This window comes from Cololabis saira, chromosome 14 (genome assembly GCF_033807715.1).
Source record: "Cololabis saira isolate AMF1-May2022 chromosome 14, fColSai1.1, whole genome shotgun sequence".
Lineage (NCBI taxonomy): Eukaryota > Metazoa > Chordata > Actinopteri > Beloniformes > Belonidae > Cololabis > Cololabis saira.
This window is the reverse complement of record NC_084600.1, coordinates 7,613,120-7,631,604: the sequence shown is the minus strand read 5'-3', so window position 1 is coordinate 7,631,604 and position 18,485 is coordinate 7,613,120. Positions and strand designations below refer to the sequence as shown.

General features: G+C 40.8%; 1 protein-coding gene across 1 annotated transcript; it reads left to right on the top strand.

Annotated features, from left to right (window-relative positions):
- The first annotated feature begins 55 nt into the window (after nucleotides 1-55).
- On the top strand, nucleotides 56-7,454 carry htatsf1 (HIV-1 Tat specific factor 1). Its single transcript, XM_061740802.1, has 10 exons — nucleotides 56-229; nucleotides 1,026-1,190; nucleotides 1,666-1,900; nucleotides 2,122-2,169; nucleotides 2,263-2,417; nucleotides 2,734-2,897; nucleotides 3,645-3,741; nucleotides 3,846-3,935; nucleotides 4,018-4,155; nucleotides 6,650-7,454. The coding sequence occupies exons 1-10, from the start codon at nucleotides 71-73 to the stop codon at nucleotides 7,022-7,024; spliced, it is 1,626 nt and encodes a 541-aa protein (XP_061596786.1). The 5' UTR covers nucleotides 56-70; the 3' UTR covers nucleotides 7,025-7,454.
- Nucleotides 7,455-18,485: the final 11,031 nt, after the last annotated feature.

Here is an 18,485-nt window from a genome sequence, read left to right as displayed (position 1 = left end):
ACCTGGTTGTCGCGCATGCGCATGACAGAGCCGACCTCGGAAGTGATAGTTGGAGCGTCATCGCGGACAGATGATACCAGACGTTAGCGGGAGAGAAATAACATTTATTCGAAATAAAAAGAAAAACCAACCTGAAAACTCTCAAAACAAAAGCCGAGTTGGATCTGACTGCAGGCTTATTTTTGTCTCCAAACCAGTTTGCAGGTGCTTCCGACCACACGATTTAAAGGTAAAGATAGCCGCGCTGGCTAACATGAACTATCAACATGCACAAATGGTCAAATATGAAATCAGTAAAGAAGCTGTAAAGAAGCTGCTGAAAGCTGCTCCACAACACCCACATAAACACAATGCACAGGGTTTAATGTGTGTAAACCTGCCAGTTTACGTTGAGTCATTGTCATACATGTTTATAGGCGGTAGTAACTAATGTCTTATATAAGAGCAGTCTTCTATCAGGAAAAGCTTCAATCTCGTCATATTATCACGTATCAGTCAAAGATATTTGTGTATTGTAATAGTTAACATTGGTCAAACTACAACAGTCCTCTTTCACATTAATGTTTAGGTCTCTTGTGTAGGTCATTTGTGCAATAATGTTGGCTCTGTGCAATAATCTTTTCTTCTACTCAGTATTGTGTAATAGGTTTTCTAGGAACTGGGAGTGGGAATTCATGTGTGTTAACTATAGTATGGTTTGATGGTATATGTGGGTAAAGACTTCGGGTTATGTTTTTATGTTTATTGGAGTGTGATTGTCGCCTGTGCCTCTCGTGTCCAAGAAAAATTTCTCCTAAGGGAGACAATAAAAATTCATCTTATCTCTCTTTTTTTTTTTTTTTTACTTTGAATGCCTGGAGAGTAATCAGTCATAAACCTGTGCAATCAAAACAACACACACTCAATGTCTGAAGTATTGAAAATGAAGTAATCATGCAGCAGAAAACTACATGTAGAACTTACACTTGCTGTTAAATGTAGTAGCGAGTTAATCTGAATGAACTGACATCACACTGTCGTTGCAGATGAGCAGTGAAGCGGAGAAGAACAAGGAGTTCCTGGAGCAGCTGCGGATGCAGGAACTGTATGGCCAGAGAAAGGACTCTGGTTCTGACCCGTTCACCTACACCGACCCCGAGGACGGGACCGTGTACGACTGGGATCACGACAAGAAGGCTTGGTTTCCCAAAGTATGAACTTTTGGACTTCTCAGCTTTTTCCTTGTTTTGTATTTTCCCTGGTGGGTCTATCAGTCCCAGGGCTTCAGGAATTTCTTTCAATTATATTAGATTCTGTATTTAAAGGAAGTCAGTTCCTTTTGTGATCATCCTATTCATTGCCATTTTGGTTGGATTTGCAGTGTACAGTGTACTTCACTCATAACTAGTCACCATGCCCTTAAAAACAAATGACATCACGGGTGCAATGTTTTTACAATGTGAGTTCATGGGAGTCAGTATCGTACACAAAGGAGAAACAAAATTGCAAAAACTGCCCCTTATGTATTTGGCAGGTGCGATGTATGACTTCTCAATCTCTTGATTCATTGTTGAATATCTACAATCAAACTACTACAAACTACAATCCAAGCTCTTACATGTTGTAGCTAAAATGTGTCAGAATTAATTTATTTTTAATGTTAACTAGGTCTGTTTTGATCCGTAGGTAACGGAGGACTTCATTGCAGCCTATCAGGCCAACTATGGCTTCACTCAGGAAGGGGTGCCAGATTCAAACAGCTCAGCGCTGAGCACCTCCCTCCCACCAGCTCCTGGTACAAACAGCAAGACGCCAGAAAAGGCAAAATCGGTAGATTCTACTCCAAATCCAATCCCAGACCAGCAGGAGATGTCTACTAAAGAAACCAAGCAGAAAGGGGAGAAGAGGAAAGCAGATCAGGGTAAATTAACATGTAGAGTAACAGACATGCTTGTATGAATATAAAAAGAGGTCTACCGTTAAAGGTCTAGGATTCTTTTTGTTTTTTAATTAATGACGTGCACTCACTGGTGTTTCTTTTAATAGTTTTTGCTGCAATCATGATTGTTCACTGTACAGGTTTGTAGTTTTCACAGAAACACTGCTTTCAAAAAGTACTTCTTCCCTTTTCTGTTCTTATAGGATGGTTTAGTATCGACGAAGACAAAAACACAAACGTCTATGTGTCAGGTTTGTACCCTCAAAATTGCGATAGCTGACTGTGTTGATTTTATTTTAAATCCCCTTTTTTCCTTTAGTCCTCATTTGTTTCTTTCTCTTCAGGTCTTCCTCCTGACATCACCCCAGAAGAGTTTGTGGAGGTTATGTCCAAGTGTGGCATTGTGATGCGGGACCCCATCACAGAGGAGTACAAAGTCAAACTCTACAAGGACAAAGAAGGAAATCTGAAGGGAGACGGCCTCTGCTGCTATCTCAAGGTTGACATGTCTTTGCTTCCCTATAACTTAATTTATAATTTCCATTTCCCTGTTCCTACTGGAGTTTACATGACACCAGTCACTGTTCAGTTCAGGCACTGAGGCATTTAGTAAATGTTTTGAAATGCTTTCACTCATAAAAGTCGCATAATTTTGTAAATCCATGCAGAAAGCAGTTGAACACCAAAACAAATGAATCGCAAATGATTGACTTGCAGTCTTGCCAACATGGAGCTACATTCAAAATGCTATATTAAAAATGCAATACTGATTAGCCAAGTGACAGTGTTGGATGTATGTTTATGGTTTCCTGCAGAAAGAATCGGTGCCATTGGCCATGCGTCTGATTGATGAGTCAGAGGTCCGAGGTTATAAACTTCATGTGGAAGCGGCACGATTTGAGCTAAAGGGCCAATATGACGCCAGCAAGAAGAAGAAGAAAAACAAAGAGTACAAGAAGAAAATGCAGCAGCAGCAGAAGTAAGCTCCATCTCCTGCTTTTACTTTGCCCCTTACTCTGCATGGCACTGTCCATTTGTCAAATCAGCTAATATTTAAAAAAAGAAATCCCCATGTTTTTAAATAAGAAAGCAACAGAGGGTTTATTTGTAAAGTTAAAGTCAATTTACTCATGGACAAATGTTTGGGTATTTGTGCAGATTCAGTTTGGCTCAAACTGGCCTATAAAGATGTTTCAGAATAAAATGGTTTGAAAAATAAACTATCACTTTTTGGACAAGCAGAAGAAAAACATTCCCATAAAAGCACAAAGTATAAACAACTTTTATTTTTAACAGACAGATATTCTGAATCCAGGATCCACAATGACTTTATTTTGTATTTAACTGTATCTGACAGAAAAACTCAACAAACACAAGCGCTTGCTGAATACACATGCATGTCTCTAAAATGAATCAGTGCATGTGGAGCTCTCATGTTGCTATGGAACAAAAGCAAAGCTTTAAAAAGTGGCCCATCCCATACACATTTGGATTTAATTTTATGACAGAAATTCACCAATAGTTCTACACATTTAAGATTTTGCCATCATATAAGTTGATTCTGTACTAACAGAAAAAAAGGTTAGATACATTAAAAAGACCCCTGATGGAGTTAATAAGTTGTGAGTGAGAGTTGATGGAAGATGGGTTGTTTTATTTCCTTTCTTTTTTAAACGGATGATGTGGTATTTGCTTATTTGCTTGACTGCCTGTTTTATTCATGTAGACAGTTGGACTGGAGGCCCGAGAAGAAAGGAGATGTGAGGAAAAGGCATGAAAAAGTTGTCATCATCAGGAACATGTTCCATCCCAGTGACTTTGAGGTGAAGAGCAACATGTACATATGCACGTTCTTTGTTCCTTCAGTTTAATTTCAGTGTTAATAAGTCGGATTCCTGCATTGGCTCTTTTTCTTGTTTGTTTGTAGGAAGACCCTCTGGAGCTGAATGAGTATCGTGAGGATCTCCGGTCTGAGTGTGAGAAGTTTGGTGAAGTCAAGAAAGTCATCCTGTTTGATGTGAGTTCAAATCGTGCTGTTTCAAAGTCTAAGAGGTGGAATTGAATCCGTACTAGCTTGTATGTTGTTGTTTTTGCTGCAGAGACACCCGGATGGTGTTGCTTCAGTTGCGTTCAAGGAGCCTGAGCAAGCCGACGCCTGTATTCTTTCATTCAATGGCCGCTGGTTTGGGGGCAGACAGCTGTCAGCGCTGCTCTGGGACGGAACGACAGACTATCAGGTAAGAGTATTGGTAACTGGGGAACTTGACTTTGATTTTGAGAAGATGTTTATGTCACCACGCAAACACTTAAGGCCTTGACACACCAAGCCGAAAATCGGCCGTCGGGCCGTCGGTGAGCGTCGGTGCGCGTCGGTCGGGCTAGTTTCCCCGGTGTGTCCCGCACGTCGCCACAGGTCGGGCGCCCGTCGGGACCTTTTCAGCCGATTCGAACATATTGAATCGGCGTCGGCCGTCGGTCAAACAGCTCACTCTGTGATTGGCTGTTCAGGTAGCGAATCAGTGCACGAGAAGAGAAACGGAAATGACGAAAGTAAACAAACGGCGAAGGATAAGAGGACCATGGATGTATTATATTAGAAGAGGATCAGAATTCGGCTGTATCAGAATTCGGATCCCCAACCTGGGCTCAGTTTATCCAAATAACGCCTGTTAAGAAATTTGATCCGATGTTTCGGGGATCAGAAGAGCCGCCGGCCCCGGGGAGCCGCTCACGGCCGGGGAGACAGACGTGATCGCTGGGTCTTCCCGGGGAGAAACCTGCAGCTCTGTGGAGAATTATCGCTGGCTGAAATAAATCATTTAGGGAAATAAATGTTGGTTTAATAGATGAAATCTAACAGTTGTAGCTGCCACATTAGTTTTTCTGAATATAAAGTGAAGCTTCATGTTTTTACTAGATAGATAGAACTTTATTCATCTATCTAGTAAAAAAAGAAAAAATGAAGCTTCACTTTATATTCAGACAAAACTACAATATATATATATATATATATATATATATATATATATATATATATATATATATATATATATATATATATATATATATATACACATATATATATATCTCCAGTACTCGAGTTGTAAAAAAAGTCAGGGGGAATGATGGATTCTATCATATGAGGACAGATAATTTGTGCTGATTACAAAATAATATAATATACTACAAATAATAGCACTGACCAAAGCACCTGCAGAAATACTGCAGGAATGACATAGCAGCAGTTAAATGCATCACTGGAAAAAACAACAATTTTCACCTGTTTCAAGTAGATTTTCACTTAAAATAAGTAGATAAGATAAATCTTGTCCCATTGGCAGATTTTTCTACTTATTTCAAGTGAAAATTTACTTGAAACAGGTGAAAATTGTCAAATAAGTTATTTTTCTGGTGTTATTTTTATATTATTATTATATTATTTATATATATATATATATATATATATATATATATATATATATTATAGATTATTGATTATTGCGCTGCTGCACTGTCGGTACATCAAAGCTGTCACAATTTTAATAAATGTATTATTAACAAAGTTCTTCTCCTCTCTGGCGAGTCGCTCTCTCTGCAGCTCCTATTTCAGCTCCCGGACATATTCTCTGTCAAAACACAGCAATGAAAAGTAGTTATTTCATGAAAATACAACGAACTCCCGATATATAACGTTGTCATAACACTTAAATCACTTTTTTTTTACCTAGAAAGCATGCTAAGATAACTAACAGAAACCTAACATACTATTAAAGACCTAACGTTATTAGGACAAATATGCCAAGTTCTACATTCATTACAAATAGGCAACGTAGCTTTGTCACAATTTTTAATCGTTGTCCTTACACTAAATTGAATTAAAAAAGTTATATAATAACGTTACTTACTTTTGTATTGCACTTGTGTTTTCTCAATAAAGCTTTGAAAAAAAGAGGCGCTTCCCAGAGCTTCCGGTTTTCCCTTGTTTTTGAGTGAATACAGACTACCGCTGCCTGCTGGTATGGAGGGGAATTACCTCTCACGCATGCGCAGAACGTACGTTCTAGTCAGGCCGTCGGGTGTCGTCTTTGCAGTGTGTTCAAAGAGCCCGACACAGCCCGACACAGCCCGACACAGCCCGACACAGCCCGACACAGCCCGACACAGCCCGACACAGCCCGACACAGCCCGACACAGCCCGACACAGCCCGACACAGCCCGACACAGCCTGACGCGAGCCGACACAGCAGTCGGCAGAGAGCGGGGGAAGTCGGGTTGGTGTGTCAAGGCCTTAAGAGGGGATGGGAGTTATGTAACGGCGATGTCATTTCTTCTGTAGCTTAAGAAAAGCTGAAAAATGGTAATTAGGCTAATTTGTTTTGGAAAGCTTGTTCCCGGTCAGCTATTTACACTGAGCGGACTGGATTTAGACATAGTTTTTCTTGTGTTCTTATTTCTAGTTTGAAGTAGGTACAGTAGTTCTCAGCTGCTGATGACAGCCAGTAAACACCTGAATTGACTGACAGCAGTGAGACTTTTTGTGTCTTTTTGACAAAAATGTGCAAATTTTGATCAATCCACATGTACGGAGTCTGACGAGGTTGAAAAATCTCATAAATTTAACAATTTGTCTGTCCAAATGTCATCTTTAATAACAATATCACATACAGTTTTGAATCTTAAACTGACTTACTGTACACGTGGGCATCGCTCCTGTGATTTCTTCTTGTGCAGGTTGAAGAAACGACTCGTGAGCGGGAGGAGCGGCTAAAGGGTTGGTCCACTTTCTTGGAAGGAGGCGATAAAAAGCAGCAGAAAAATGACACCACTAGCAGCAGTCCAGCAGAGAGCAGCACAGAAACAGCACCCAGCACCCAGTCTGGCACCACAGAGTCCAAACAGCAGGCACAAACAGAACCACAGTCCTCAGAGCAGCAGGACAAGCAGGACAAGCAGGACAAGCAGGACAAGCAGGACAAGCAGGACAAGCAGGACAAGCAGGACAAGCAGGACAAGCAGGACAAGCAGGACAAGCAGGACAAGCAGGACAAGCAGGACGCAGACTCAACTGACAGCAGCCTGGCGGGAAGTGATGAAGAGGAAGCCTGAACACGTCCTTGTGGATTCAACCAGGACAGTCGTGCTTTAAGCTGAAGAGTGCTGAGCTTTCCCGTTAAGATCAGGAGGAGGAGGAGGAGGAGGAGGAGAAGGAGGAGGGATACGGACAGTTGACTCAATTTATAATGTAGGACAATAAAATAAGGATTTTTGTCTGCTATTTTCATCATTTTGGTTGTAAACATTTGCGCATTCAGCAATCTGGTCATTCCTTAAAAACCATCTCCACAATTTCATTGTAATTTTTGTTCTTATTCAGAAAACTCTTTAATTATTGTCCCAGTGTCTTTCACTTCAGCAGCATTTAAATGAACTGATGGCTAATTATAAAGAGGAACGCTTATTTTTGAAAAATGCAGAACTCATTAAGAATTAAGTCTATTAAAAAAATGTTAAATAAAATTTTAACACTGCCACAAAATGTGGTTTCACATCGTGCAGCTTTTCTCACCAACAAGCACAGACAAGTCCTGTGTTCATAAAAGAAGAAGTACCTTCTACCTTAACCTCTAAAAGTCACATGTTTAAATAATCATTGGTGTGCCTCCATTATTAAAGCAACACAACTGCAGCTTATTCCCTGCTAAATGAATGTTTAGGCAAAAACAGTTAAATTTAATGAACCGTAGATTATGTCTGCCTTGGCATTCGTGAAAGGACAAATAGAGTTTATTGTAAGGCTCATTGATGGATGGATACATTATTAATTGAAAATCCAGAATTAAGCAACATCAGAGTTAGAAATGATGTTCATGCATGTGAGTAGAAAGGGAAATGTAGGAATTTTATTATGCAGTATAAAAGTAGTTACTTTTTTCCTGTCGAAAAGAAGATTACTGCCTCTACCTTTGCTGAAAATAAAGGAAAACAAGACTGCAGCCATCAAATCACCAGGCGGATAGACTTAATGAATAATAATTCACTCAAGAAATCCGTGAATTAAGACAGTTGTCATATTAGATAAAACCCTTTTTTGGGGGTGGGGGGTTCATGCTGTAGATTAAAACTAAATAAACCACCTACTGTAATTTATAGTCTGGTGTGTTTGAGAAGTTAGAAGTTATTATTTTCATAGTTCTCACGACACGGGAATGGATAAGCGGAAGAAGATGGATGGATGGATGGATGGATAGTTCAACTGAAAGAAAGTAAAAGATGAGAAAGCAGTCCGCATTCTGAATATTTATGGCTGTAAAAGTGCTCATGTCATACTTATATGTTTTGAAAAAAGTTTTTTGAAGATTAGAAGCCACCAACAATTCCCTGAAAATGACAGTCATGAAACATAAATAGTGTTTATCCACAGACGTATTTCCGCTACGCTGCCTCGCCACTAGGGGGCACTGCAACCCCGTTATTTCTGCAAGTCCTTCCCTCATCAGCATCACTGGGGACTGACCTGTCCAAGGGGGACTGACCTGTCCAGGCTGGACTGACCTGTCCAGGGGGGACTGGCCTGTCCAGGGGGGACTGACCTCCTACCAGGGACATCTCCCCCCCCAACACCACACACACACACACACACACACACAAGGAGAAGGGAGAAGAAACTGTATACTATAATTAATTAGTTTAATAATACTGGCAAAGTACAGACTCTAGTGTAGACACTATTACTGCTATTACTGCTATTATTACTATGCTATTATTGGTTTAATGCAAACATGTTACTAAAATATGACAGTTGAATTATATTAATTGCATACTGGAGAATCCTCCCACAAATGTGACCTTTATTTCAACGGAGAGCCAATGTATGATATCAAATATTAGATTTGTAGAAGAATATTGATCAAGTTACATCTATGTTTACAGAAGGGGGTCAAATTTACAATTCTTTATATCTAAGTCTAAAGGTTTGAAAAATTACTGGGAGATATTTTAAACGCTTTAGTCAGTTTTTATTTTTTTTGTATGCACAAACCGCATTTAAAAAAAAGATGTTTTCCACAATGCATGAATAATCTAAATCTGTATTTATTTTTCAAATTAAAAAAAAACTTACTTAGAACTCACTTTAACACTTAGGCAATGGTTTGTCCGTGTCTCACAGAAGCACAAAAGTATTGAAAAAAAAGTCCTTTGGACAGATATTTTAGTTTATTGCAAAACATAATACAAAACATCCAAGTGTAATTGTTTGACAGTGCTCAGTGCAACTTTTTGCAAAAAACTGAACACAGCCCATCAGCACAAAGACATACTAACTACCACTCACAGGCGTAGGAGGATGATTGTGGGCTTGTTTGGAGACCTGTACAGTTGATAAGTTGACCATGAAGGGTATTCTAGAGGCAGATATGAGGTCATTTGTCTGACAGCTAAAGTTTAGTTGAAACTGGGTCATGCAATCGGACAATAATCTAAAACAGAACAGCAAATCTACATCAGCATGGCTGGTTTTTAAAATTCTTTACATTCATTTGACAATTGAGGTGTTGCAATGGTCCAATCTAAGTCCAGACCTCAGCTTTATAGAAATACTGTGGCAGGATCCTAGAATAGCTTTGCATGAACAAATGCCTGCAAACCTCAATGAACTGGAGCAACACTGTAGAAGCGTGGCCTGACATATTGCCACAACAGTGGGAGAGACGCATGTTGTCAAAATTATGCCATCTAGAAGATGTTTACATCAGACTTTGCTGGTAAATATTGTATAACAAACTCTTGAATCATGGGTTTGTATTCATTTTTCACACACTGCCTCTGCATTTTTTACTTACTTGTTAAATAAATGAGTCGATGTTCATCTGAGGTCGTTTTTACCTAAGATCTGGTAATGGCAATTTTGTTTGAAAGTGTTAATCTTTAGGGTTGAAGAACCTGAACGTTTCTCACATGACTAAGCAAGTAACATTGATGTTTGTATTTTTGACGTAAAAGATGGTCATTACAAGTACACATATGCATTATGTGCTCATTAAGATATTTGCTTCAAAAACCCACGTCTTGGCACAAGACGCGTGCTTTTATGAAAGCTCCGAAGTCCCCACATATCTTGAACTCAGGCAATAATTTGAAGCAGGTTAGATTAAGATTCAAAGCTAAAAAAAGAATGAAAATGGCAAACAAAGACTGAAGGAGTTTATTGTTGGAGCCTCACATTAAAACCATTTGAGCCCATGTTTTCCACAACTATTTTATTTTGAAAGATTCATTTTTGTTTTTAGCTGCTTTACTTTTTTTTTCTGTGTGTGATTATGATCAGGATTCAAGAGTACTTGGTTGGGTTTAGGATTATGGCTCATGTTGAAATTAGAGCCCTAATAGTGTACTACAAAAACATAAAAATCACCTTTTTATGGCTTAATGAGTGATTTTACTGCCATCGCACAAAAAGTGCTGGATACATTCATGGGCGGCAAGAAACCAGCAGATATACAAAACTTAGGGTTTTGACTGTAGTTCACACTTTGCTGGAATGAAAAAGCATTTATCATTGGTATGAAATAATCTGAATAATTCTCCTATGGCTGACAAAATCTTGCCATGTCATGTAAATTGAGGTGATTTCAATGCAAAGACTGATTTTAGTAATCTGCACAGTCACTTGTGTTTTCTCTGTGGAAATATAACTCTTGCAGAGTTCATTGACAGACACAACTCAGATATTAAAATGCATTTCAGTCATTTTCAAACTCTCAGAGAAGCTGTCACACATTAGGCCCGGATGTATTTGTTTGCATTTGTTCTGGCTGTATGTAGAAATGCTGCGGCAATCTCAGGCAGGCCTTTTTTGTAAATAAGACCCAGATTCCAGAAAAAAAAAAAAAAAAAAAAGCCTAGATAAATCATGCTTTAACACATCCACAACGCTTGTAATGCAGAAAGTTAATCTAAGGCATGCACACAAAATTTGGTGTGGAACGCTGTGTTCTCTTGCTTCCAGTAAACCATGACTGCAACATAATTTTAAATTACAGCAACAATGTGTGCATCAACAAGGAGGTGAAGACAGGGAATGATATGGGATAGGAGTGGAGACAGAGGAGGAAATGGACAGAGCATGTGAGCACAGAGTGTGTATTTGTGTGTGTGTGTGTGTGTGTGTGTGTGTGTGTGTGTGTGTGCGTGCGTGTGTGTGTGTGTGTGTGTGTGTGTGTGTGTGTGTGTGTGTGTGTGTGTGTGTGTGTGTGTGTGTTTATCCTGTTCCCTGGAGTCCACCCTGGAGATCGCTTGGGAAAAAGACCTCTAGGTCTGCCTGAGGTCTGAGTTATAGCCAAGAAAAGCAAGACGAAAATAGAGGGAGAGGGAGCAAAAGAGAAACTTTTTATCTGAGAATCAAAGACATGGTTTTGGAGAGAGATGGTGAAAAAGAAGATAAAAAGGGCGTGAGAGGAAGGAGGAGTCAGATTGATGGAGAAAGAGTGTGAACAAAGAGCTTTGTATCTGAGAAGAAATGTAAGTAAAATGAAAACATTCACATAGTGTCACACACTCTCACACTCACACATGCACTCTGCTGATTGGAACCATATGCTGACAGAGGGAATAATGGGGAACTGTGAATTGTTTGATTTGTTTTCCTTCTTTGTTGCATTGGGAAGGAGAGTGGGCGAGATGGAGGGGGTGGAAGGCATCCATGACCGTAGATGATGATCAGCCATGGGAAAGTGTGTGTCCGCTGTGCTGCGTGGACAGGTCCGCACCATTAGCAGCAGGCACAAGAGGGGACTTCCACTCTGTGAATGAAGAGTTTTAGTAATGGGGTGTTGGAAAACCCATGCGTTGAGTTGAAATGGTGGTGGGGTTGATTGCAAGCCAAAAATAAAGCTGACCAATCAAGTTACTTCTATGTATCTCCAATTTCCCACACGCAAATTATGGACTTTCTGTTCCCACGGAGAAGCAGCTGCTTTTGATGGTTAAATCTAATTAACCATTTTATAAAAAAGCGAAAATAACTCAGCAATTGTGTAGCCGGCATCACTAAAATAGAAAGAACACACGGACAAGAACTGCAAATCAATGTTCCTATCAAAGAGGCACACACAGGTGGAAATCTCAGCTTAAAGCTGGCAGTGATCAGAAGTGAAGGAATGTGAGCACCTGGACTCAAGAATGCTGTGATGGGCTGATTTCATCTTTAATGTAGATGTACATGCTGTTGAGCTGAACTAGATGGAAAATATAGCATTAGCGAGCAGGGGAACTGGCCTGCCATCGCTTTTAAACTCTCTAAATCTTTTAAATGATGCTCTCACTCATGTCCTAAGGACGGTCCCACTGAGATAAAAACCCTTCTCTTCCAGGGAGTTCTGGGGTCAGAGGTCAAGGTGGCATCACAACACAGTACAGTACAAGAAGACTATTTATATATATTATTTATTATTATATTATATTATTATATATTTATATAATTATTACAACATAAAACACCACAGAGGTGTCTAAAGAAGACCAAAGAAAGAACCGATTGCTAAATCATTATGGGATTAGAACATGATCACATCTTAATATGTAGAAAACTAGTAGTAATGATTCAGTAAGTCAGGATGTCATCAAACAAATATAATAATTATAATCATTCTTGAAACATGTTGCTTCCCAGAGCCCCCGGTCCAGGTGGCTCATGTGGTTTGAGGGTAGAAGACTGAGAACAGGCTGGTAAGTAAAGGGTTTAGTAAACCCTATAATAATGAATTACCAGAAAACACATATCAGTTAATGATTAGGTAATGATTGGTTGGTAAATACTCATGGATCAATAGTGCTAACCGGTTTCCTCATGAGCAATACTAAACCAGACAAAAGCACAAATCTTTTACTACTAATAACTCAAACATTAGTTACTGTGTTGAAACACTCCGGATAGCCTCATGATACTAGTTACTAAGTGGTGCTGCATTACTTCATCCTCACTTTATTCAATTGCTTCATAGTTGTATACGTAGTTACACAAAGTTACACATGTTCTCCATGGGCGTCTCTACACAGTCCAGACATATGTGTGTGACGTTGAGTTCGTCATAACTTCAGATTTTTGTCATTATTATCTTCTCCTTTATCAAGTAAGATCACACATCTCACTGATCTCTTGCTCACTTCTTCTTTTTTCTTCTTTCGCACTTATTAACCCGTTGAATCCGACTCAGCTTATATTTTGAACATCTTTTTCATGAAACCTGACCCTCACATTCAGGTCACTTTCAACATCAACAAGGACGGATGTCCCAAAAAACACTTTATTCATGTATTTATTTTTTTATATTTTATATGGCTTAACCGTTACCCTTAAAGGCACAATGTTCAGGCAGAAGGCTTTGGTACCTAAGTGGTGTAACTAATGAATGAAAATAAAAAGTTATTAACGCATAACATAACAATGTAAACATGGTTTTGGGCAGTATTTAGTATTTCTGCCAGGGTGTCCTCTTAAATTGACTCCCTGGAAGTTATGATGAATTATATGCACGTTAGGTTGATTGAGACCAGATTTCTGAATCCAAAGCATGACTCAATGATGAGATCTTCATCTCCACAATGAAACTAATGGGCATCATTTATTTTGTATTCTGTGAACACAAACTCTGACTTGGACAAGACAGTTTTGTAAAACAAAACTAGCTGTAGTTTATTTTCCACCAAGTCCATCAATTTGTTTCTCTTGCCCCCGGTCCTAAAAGGCGGCCAAGATCATTAAATTTTAAAATACCTATACCCCAAACCTTAATGGGGTGTATTTCAATTAATATTCCTCATCAAGTCACCATTAAATACAACAGACAAGCATATCCAAGCAAGAGCTAGCGAGCATTTGGCATCAAATATCTGAACACTACAACAGCGTCTCTGTTTCCCTGCAAGTTGGAATCATAACTCTGACTCTTATTATGTCTTCAGTGCTTTAACGCTGCGCCTCAGGCCCTCCGTTGTTTTTTCAAATCTTTGCTAATTGTCAGACTTTGGCTTGGTTCCTTTCCATCACCTTATGAAATCTAGTTAAGGTAATTAATGTGTATTGTGTGTATATGCGGAGAGTTTTAGTAGCTGGTGATATCAGCATATTTGGGGCATGCTTGTGTAAATAGAGTGAAGTCCGAAGCAGGAATCATTTCCACTTTCCCTTACATGAATAATATTATTATAAACTATCTGTGACCTAACCTTTTCTGCTATAACTTTCCTGCTGAACAAAAACACATGTGGCCAGTTTGGTGAAGGCTGGCCGCCGCTCCAGCTCCGGGTTGCTGATTGATGACATCACAGCTCCCCAGTGTGAAAGTGGCAGATTAGCGCTACTCTGGGTGCCGCTAAACCAGACGTGTGTTGTGTGTTTTAGCTTCAACACATAAAAATAATGCCATGAATTCCCCAGTTATTCACAACAACGGATAATAATATTTCTACTTTTGCTTTTCTCCATCTTCCGCCAGTGATTATTGCTGTTGCCAAGCTGCTCTTTAGTTTGACTGTTGCCAGTGTCTATGTGAACATTTTTGGGCTGTTGTGTGTTTGTCAGTGGATAAGTATGCAGGGAAATGGGGAATGAGTGTGTATGCGTGTGAAGTGAATGCTGATTTTTAAGGTCGGACAGGAAATGCCTGTGCAGATGGAACAGTAATGTGGACACACCAAGGGCAGCATACAGGAAACAGCCTACTCCGCAGCTGTGTGTGTGTATTTATATGTGGGCTTGTCATTAACAGCACCAGTTTGCCATTCCAGTCAGAGAAACCCAGAAAGACAGAAATTAAAGCATCTATCTGCGCATCTATCTATCTGCCAAAGTTGCCTTTGGTAGCCGAGAAGACTGGAGCCTCTGGAGCTTTCAATGTTTTTGAATGTCATCTCCTCACCGGATCTGTAGGATCTCCTTTGTTGTATTTTCCTGATGCGTCCAATGTCCTCTGTGGGTTGCAGGACTTGGCTGTTTAGCACTTTGACTCTTTCTCTGTGTAGCCCTGCTGTTGAAATGTGTGCAGAATGCTGTTGGGGATTATCTTACTGGACTAAGCAATGGTCCATGGTAGAAAATAAATGTTTGATGGTAGCACACCAACTTCTAGCTCCAAAACCTGCATCTCCGGCAGCAGGGTCCCCCCTTATGATCCTGGTCCTGGTCCAGGTTTCTACCCCCCTTATGATCCACGTCCTGGTCTAGGTTTCTACCCCCTTATGATCCAGGTCCTGGTCCAGGTTCCTTCCCTACTAAAGGGGAGTTTTTCTTGCCACTGTTTGGCTTAAGGCTTTTCTCCCACTAGGGGAGTTTTTACCTGCCATTGTTTATGTAATAATTGCTCAGGGGATTATGTTCATGTTCTGGGTCTGTGGAAAGATCCCAGAGACAACTTCTGTAGTAATATACGCTATATAAATAAAATTGAATTGAAATTGAAATCTTATCAGTCATCATCATCTATTTTTCCTTCACAGATGTGCAAAATATACCCCGTTATGTGCACTACAGCTGACTTTTGTACCGACAATAAACTGCATGGTCTCTTTTCTCCTTAGTTATTGTTAACATTATGAGCTCCAACAAGAATGTAAAACTTTAATTTACATGCCTGTGGATATTTTTCCACCTCATCTCAGTCAGTCCTAAGTGAGCGCCGGACCTTGTTTATACGTTCTTCTTGGAGTGGCAGACTTTTAACTTGCATTTGTGGATGAAGCAACACACTGACTGTTTCCTGACAGTGGATGTCAGTAACATTCCTGAACATTCACAGTGATTTTGACACAGAATTGTGTCTGTTTTTAATATAGAGCTACCTGTGGGCCCATACTGGTTTTCAATGTTGTGCTTTTTACTCAAAGATGCATTAAAATCTACAGTCTTGCAATTATTATAGGTGCTGCAGATGAGAGAATCTCAAATGTTGGGAATGTCATTGGCATTTCCAAATTGTTAAAATACTTGTCCACATGCTCTTTCCTAGGTTCCTTGGTGAACTCCGGTCATCTTCCTAAAAGGCTGTCCGGGACACTATTTGTGCTTCTGAACCAGACCTTTTTGTCCCACTGACTGGTTCTCAAACCTGCTCACATGTACCACCAGCCGGTGCACGTGTTGCATGACATAACATTTTCAGTCTTTTGATTGGTTTTCATTCTGAGTATGCACACTGTCACACATTTTGTGATGATGACATTAAAAGAGATGATAACATTCCGCTAGAGCTGCCCTTTGTCACCGGTCCTGTTCATAATTTTTATGGACAGGATTTCTAGGCGAAGCTCTTGATTTACCGGTCAATCTACGCACCTACCCTCACCTATGGTCATGAACTTTGGGTAGTGACCGAAAGGACAAGATCGCGGATACAAGCGGCCGAGATGAGTTTCCTCCACAGGGTGGCTGGACGCTCCCTTAGAGATGAGTTTCCTCTGCAGGGTGGCTGGACGCTCTCTTAGAGATGAGTTTCCTCCGCAGGGTGGCTGGACGCTCCCTTAGAGATGAGTTTCCTCCGCAGGGCGGCTGGACGCTCCCTTAGAGATGAGTTTCCTCCGCAGGGTGGCTGGACGCTCCCTTAGAGATGAGTTTCCTCCACAGGGTGGTTGGACGCTCCCTTAAAGATGAGTTTCCTCCACAGGGTGGCTGGACGCTCCCTTAGAGATGAGTTTCCTCCACAGGGTGGCTGGACGCTCCCTTAGAGATGAGTTTCCTCCACAGGGTGGCTGGACGCTCCCTTAGAGATGAGTTTCCTCTGCAGGGTGGCTGGACGCTCCCTTAGAGATGAGTTTCCTCCACAGGGTGGCTGGACGCTCCCTTAGAGATGAGTTTCCTCTGCAGGGTGGCTGGACGCTACCTTAGAGATGAGTTTCCTCTGCAGGGTGGCTGGACGCTCCCTTAGAGATGAGTTTCCTCTGCAGGGTGGTTGGACGCTACCTTAGAGATGAGTTTCCTCTGCAGGGTGGTTGGACGCTACCTTAGAGATGAGTTTCCTCTGCAGGGTGGCTGGACGCTCCCTTAGAGATGAGTTTCCTCTGCAGGGTGGTTGGACGCTACCTTAGAGATGAGTTTCCTCCACAGGGTGGCTGGACGCTCCCTTAGAGATGAGTTTCCTTTGCAGGGTGGCTGGACGCTCCCTTACAGATGAGTTTCCTCCGCAGGGTGGCTGGACGCTCCCTTAGAGATGAGTTTCCTCTGCAGGGTGGTTGGACGCTACCTTAGAGATGAGTTTCCTCTGCAGGGCGGCTGGACGCTCCCTTAGAGATGAGTTTCCTCTGCAGGGTGGTTGGACGCTACCTTAGAGATGAGTTTCCTCCACAGGGGGGCTGGACACTCCCATACAGATGAGTTTCCTCTGCAGGGTGGTTGGACGCTACCTTAGAGATGAGTTTCCTCTGCAGGGCGGCTGGACGCTCCCTTAGAGATAGGGTGAGGAGTTCGGTCACCCGGGAGGAGCTCGGAGTCGAGCCGCTGCTCCTTCACATTGAGAGGAGTCAGCTGAGGTGGCTTGGACATCTGTATCGGATCCTCCTGGACGCCTCCCTAGGGAGGTGTTCTCTTCCCCTAGAAGAGATGGAGGAAGAGCTGGAGGAAGAGCTGGAGGAAGAGCTAGAGGAAGAGCTGAAAGAAGGATGGAGGAAAAGCTGGAGGAAAAGCTGGAGGAAGAGATGGAGGAAGAGCTGGAGGAAGAGATGGAGGAAGAGCTGGAGGAAGAGATGGAGGAAGAGCTGGAGGAAGAGCTGGAGGAAGAGCTGGAGGAAGAGCTGGATGAAGAGCTGGAGGAAGAGATGGAGGAAAAGCTGGAGGAAGAACTGGAGGAAGTGTCTGGGGTGAAGGAAGTCTGGGCATCTCTGCTGAGACTGCTGCCCCTGCGACCCGGTTCCGGATAAGCGGAAGAAAATGGATGGATGGATGGACATTAAAAGAGAAGAACTGTAATAAACATGGCAGTTCCTTTAACTTCTGACGACACTACCTCTGATAGATATTTCACTTTAAAGTCCCATGCGGCTACTTTAAACATTCATAGAGCTGACTCATCCTTTACCTTTCGGTATCCCGGTTTCTGAAGTTACAAATTTAATTTCTTTTGATCACAAATTGTACTTTTCACATATTCAACAGTCTGTAACTACATGTACAGGACTGTCTCAGAAAATTAGAATATTGTAATAAAGTCCTTTATTTTCTGTAATGCAAAAATGTCATACATTCTGGATTCATTACAAATCAACTGAAATATTGCAAGCCTTTTACTATTTTAATATTGCTGATCATGGCTTACAGCTTAAGAAAACTCAAATATCCTATCTAAAAAAATTAAAATATTCTGGAAATCTTAATCTTAAACTGTAAGCCATAATCAGCAATATTAAAATAATAAAAGGCTTGCAATATTTCAGTTGATTTGTAATGAATCCAGAATGTATGACATTTTTGTCTTTTTAATTGCATTACAGAAAATAAAGTATATGCTTGCTGTATTCAAGTACTATTCAAGTGACAATTCTGAAGTGTTTTTGTCCTGGAAAGGATAATATCACTACCAGA

Excerpts from the sequence above, each read along its gene's own strand:
- htatsf1 (XM_061740802.1), top strand. The coding sequence starts at position 71 with ATGATACCAGACGTTAGCGGGAGAGAAATAACATTTATTCGAAATAAA. Across the intron at positions 3,742-3,845 it reads TCCATCCCAGTGACTTTGAG|GAAGACCCTCTGGAGCTGAA; the intron begins GTGAAGAGCAAC and ends GTTTGTTTGTAG. Across the intron at positions 3,936-4,017 it reads AGAAAGTCATCCTGTTTGAT|AGACACCCGGATGGTGTTGC; the intron begins GTGAGTTCAAAT and ends TTTTTGCTGCAG.